Below are 5,205 nucleotides of genomic sequence, written 5' to 3' on the forward strand. Positions count from 1 at the left end.
GAGATTGAGAAAGAACAAATTGAATGTGAGGGAGGAGAAAGAAGGAATAAGGAAGATGTTGTACATATTGGAGAGAAAATAGAAAAAAATAAAAAAAGTGAAAAACAAGAGAGGAGTGTTCCTATAAAAAATGTACCTTATCCACATGCTCCTACAAAGAAATGCAAAGAAAGGCAATTTGCAAGATTTATGGATATTCTCAAAAGATTGCAAATTAACATTCCTTTTACTGAAGCTTTAAAGCAGATGCCTACATATGCTAAATTCATGAAGGAATTATTGACAAAGAAAACAAAATTCAATGACCAGGAGATAGTTCAATTGGAAGCTGGATGCAGTGCTATAATTCAAAAGTCATTACCGCAAAAATCTAGAGATCCTGGAGTTTCACTTTGCCAGTTACCATAGGAAATCTCACTGTTGGAAAGGCATTATTGGATCTTGGAGCTAGTATTAATTTGATGCCTTCATCAATGCTGAAGAAAATTGGAGATGTAGAAGTGAAACCAACAAGAATGACTTTGCAGTTGGCGGATAGATCAATCAAATATCCACATGGAATAGTTGAAGATCTATTGGTAAAGATAGATAAATTTCTATTCCCAGTAGATTTTGTTGTAATGGATATTGAAGAAGATGTTGAAGTACCTTTGATATTGGGAAGACCATTCATGAAAACTGCCAAAGTTATAATTGATGTAGACAATGGAAAATTGAAGGTTTGTGTTCTAGATGAAGAAGTAAGCTTTAATGTTTTTGAAGCAAAGAAGTATTCAAATGATCATAAAGAGTGTTTCAGAGTGGATATGAATGTTGTTGAACCTTCAATGATGTTAATCAGGCGTCAAGCTATATAACGTTAAACGAGCGCTTCTTGGGAGGCAACCTAGTGTTTTGTTTTGAAATGTGTCTTTAATTTTTGTTTTGATTTAGTAGTATGTTTTAATATTTGATGTTTTTAAAACCAGTTTGATATGTGAAATGGTCATGTAAGTTTGAAATGTTTGGTGAAATGAATGGATGGAAGAAATCTTAGAAAGGTTTGAAACTTTTGACAAAGACAAAATGAAAATTTTCAAGAAAATTTCATTGCAGGATAATTTTAGCTTAAGCTAGAACCTTTAGCTTAAGCTAGATATGCAGAAAAATAAAGAAATTTTGTTCTGCAACTTTCGCCTGAGCTAAAATGAGGTAGCTTGAGCTAGAGCAAATTTGTTCCTCTCTACCAAAATTTAACTTAAGCTAAAATGAGCTAGCTTGAGCTAGAAAACTCTGTTGCTCTCGGCCAAACTTTAGCCTAAGCTAAACTGATCTAGCCTGAGCTAAACAACTTTGTTGCTCTCTGCCAAATTTTAGCTTGAGCTAAACAAATTTGTTGCTCTCTGCCAAACTTTAGCTTGAGCTAAAAAGATCTAACCTAAGCTAGTGGGATTTCTAAAAAAAAAAAAATAAACTACAGCATTTTTAAAATCACATTTGAAAACCTTGCACCCTAACTCAGTCTCAGAAGCGTCCTCTGTTTTAAAAAAAAAAAATCCCAAAGCTTTCATCTACATAACCATTCTCAAACATTTCATCTACATTGTCATTATCAAGGTAAGTAATTACTCATCTCCATAATCATTCTCATTGCCATTTCCATTCATGTGTGTTTCTATTTCCATTTCACAGTTTTGTTTTTAAATTAAAAGATTCAATCTTTTTGAAATTTCAATGTCTTGATGTTGAATAGGATTGTGGAATGGGATAATCAAAGTTAAGTACGGTTTCCATGGATTAAATACCAAAACAAAAATTACTCATTCAATGTCATTCTACATCTTGCATACCAAGTGTTTGTTAAAATGTCAATCAAATAGAACACTTTGGTTTGAGAAATGTCTATTCTTACATGTGAAGAAAAATGAGTCGCACCAAATCCAAAGCTGGTATTAAATAATCTGTGGTTGACACCCACTGAATTTGATGATTATCTATCTTGGCCTGGGGACAGGCACAATTTTTCAGGGGAGGCAGGAGCATTTGGAGTTGGGACTAGTTGAAGATACACCAGAAATGGCAGCTGAACCAACTGGAACAGCAACAGATGATGAACATTGAAGTTTAGAATGATGATGTTGGAACAAAATCACAAGAGTAGATTGATACTTATCATGCACAATGAACAAAAAACTAGTTTTATCTTTTTGTTTAACTTTACTTTCAGTTTAATATAGTAAGTTGACTTTAGCAGTTTAGTTTAATATTTCTTACTTTAGCTTTTGTTGATGGCAAGCTTAAGTTAGTATAATGGTTGATGTTTGCATATTTTGTGAAGTGAAATCTTGTATATAGATAGATGATGGTATGATTTTTTGGAAAAAAGAAAGCAAACAATAGTTTTAAATTAAAACAACTAAATGGATTGATCGGGGACTTAATTTGAAAATGAATTTGTGGCTGGAACCATCACTCAAATTGAGAAAGGATATTAATGTGTAAAAGTTGGAACAAGGTAAATAGTTGAAAGCAATGTCTGAGAACAAATGAGGAATTGAAATTAGCTAACCAAGTGAGTGTGAAACCTTTAAACAGTTTGAGAGACTTTCACTAGTGAAGAGTTAATTGAGGTTGCCTAATTTTCTAGTCAATTTACATCACAAAATCAAATTTGGAGATGATTCAGGCATGTTTAATAAAGTTGGAAGTGAGAAAACTCAAAGTCAAACAGCTAACCTTTGCAATATATGATGAAATGTGCAGAAAAATAACCCTTTTTTTTAGCCAAATTTGTTTTATTGCACCCTAGCTTTTGATATACATATATTGTCCTACCTTGTGGTATGCTAACAAAAGGAGAGCATAGGTGCAATTCAAATTTCTATAATTAAAAGATTTGGGTTTGGTGTGGCTGCTGGGATTTTGAGAATGAAAAGAAAAAGAAAAAAAAGAAAAAGAAAAAAAGGGAATGACAAAATTATCCAAATTCTCATTCTCTTTTCTAAAAAAAGAAAGATAAAGAAAAGCAAAAGGGTTTACAAGAATAGAAAAAGAAGCAATGTCGATGAATCTTATGGAAGGGATAATAGATAACACAATTAGAAATTGAATTGCAAATATGTTCATCTTTTGTTAACTGTGCATTTTGTTATCCTGGAAAAACCAAATTTTCTTCATAACCCAACCTCATTACAACCTGAAAAAGACCTCAAGATCTATGTTTGTGAAAGTGTTTGTAATCAACTGGAAATGAAGGGCAACCTTAAATTAACTTGGAATTCAGTGAAAAAAAGAGGGAAAACACTCACCAGTGAGGAATGAAGAGAGAAATTTCTTAGTTTGATTCTTAGTGAAGAGTAACAATTGTTTACATTGGAAATTGAATACATTCTTATCCTGTCTTGGTTTGAATTGATAGGAAACACCATAATTTTTTGTTGAAGTATCTTGTGCTCTTTCCATGAAGTTGTTCTGATATTAAACTATAGATTTGATTTCTAAGGATTTTGGGGAAGAATGAACTCATATTTTTTGGGATTCAATTACTTTGCTTGAGGACAAGCAAGATTCTAGGTTGGGGGGAATTAGCGTATTCTTCATGAAGCTAGCAGAAACTAGTAGTTGGTGGAAGAAAAAACAGAGAGAATGGAGAAGAGAAAGAAACCGACTGGGAATACTATGATAATAAAATAAGAGGATTAAAAAGATGATGCAGATGGGAATAGTAATAAACTATGACGGTTTTGGAGAAATGGGATAGAGAGAGTGAAGAGAAAAGAGAATGATTGTGATGAGAGAAAAAGAAAGCAGTAGAACAATAAACTTAGAACTTGGAATAAAAGCACACTTAACGTAACCCTTAAGTAATTGTAAGTGAAGGGTGTTGAACCAAGTAGTGTTCAAGCTTTGAAGAATCCAAACCCTTTGAAGGATGTTGAAGAATAGGCTGTGCTTGCTGTTGCTGAGTTGTCCTAGATAGGATCTGGGGTAGATTGGTGATGTAATCCACTCTTGATAGAATCCAAAGCATAGACATTCTCAATCTTTTTAAAAGAAAAGTGTTTTTCAAACTAAGTGAAAAACAACCAATTGTTTTGTCGAAACAACCGATTGTTTTATACTTAGGTGTTTTTAGAAAAGGTTGAAAACTGTTTTTCAAATGGTTGAGAGCTGTTAAAACTAAAATAACCGATTGATTCGTGGAAACAACCGATTGTTTGTTTTGGTACCATAACAGAAAAACTGTTTTAGCTTTGACTGAGCTTTAAATGTTTTAACTGATTACGCTCCAGTCTTTAATGCTTTGACCAATCTTTTAAATGCAATGAATAAGTTTGTTAAGATTTGATAACAAACAATATCTTTGAATATATTCAGAAAAACAGATTTGAGTAATAAGATTTTAACACAAGTTTTTGAGTTTTTCAAAGAGTTGAGATTGCTTAGAGATTGAGATTGATCAAAGAGTGTGAGATAGGATTTCTGCTTGTATTGATTTCATATTTGCTTCTGTAACAAGTGTAATCATTGTATTCTGTTGAACAAGTTTTTTTGTGTGTTTTGCTGAGAAGTGTTGTGTGTTCTTGAGGGGATCAAGATCAGCATTCTTAGTGTTGGTGTGTTGGCCAAGAGAAGTGTGTGTCTTGAGGGGATCAAGGTTACTTTCTTGGTTGTGTTGTAAGTGATCTAGGTTTGATTGCTTAGTGGAATTCCTCAGTGGTTTCTGAGAAGACTGGATGTAGCTCTGGGTTTAGAGTGAACTAGTATAAACATCTGTGTGCATTCTCTCTATCCCTAACTCTTTAAATTCAGTTTTGATATTTGTTTACTGGTATAAACAACCGATTGTTTTACTGGTGCTGTGCTTTTAGATTTGTGTTTTGAAAAACTGATTTCTCAATCAAGGTATTCTCTAAGTAATTTCATTCAAGGCTTAAAAGTTTGCGAAAACCCTCTTTAAACAATTCACCCCCCCCCCCCTCCCCCACCCCCTCTAGTTTAAAGCCATATATTCTAACAATTGGCATCAAGAGCTTGGTTCTTGAAAGTTATTCAAGTTGATCCAAAATATGGCTGGAAAACAATCTTTTGAGGAAGGTGCTTCAATCTACACACCTCCTTTATTCTGTGGATTGAATTACAAATATTGGGAAGCCAGAATGAAAATCTTTGTTGAATCTATTGATCAAGGAATTTGGAATTCAATTGAGAATGGTCCTTACATTC

At 33.1% G+C, this 5,205-nt stretch overlaps 1 protein-coding gene across 1 annotated transcript; it reads left to right on the plus strand.

Moving 5' to 3' along the window:
* Positions 1–473: 473 nt before the first annotated feature.
* LOC137834359 (uncharacterized) lies at positions 474–857 on the plus strand. The gene has a single exon (XM_068642417.1). The coding sequence runs from the start codon at positions 474–476 to the stop codon at positions 855–857; it is 384 nt and encodes a 127-aa protein (XP_068498518.1).
* The last annotated feature ends 4,348 nt before the right edge of the window (positions 858–5,205 follow it).

The sequence above is a fragment of the Phaseolus vulgaris genome, chromosome 5 (genome assembly GCF_000499845.2).
Source record: "Phaseolus vulgaris cultivar G19833 chromosome 5, P. vulgaris v2.0, whole genome shotgun sequence".
Lineage (NCBI taxonomy): Eukaryota > Viridiplantae > Streptophyta > Magnoliopsida > Fabales > Fabaceae > Phaseolus > Phaseolus vulgaris.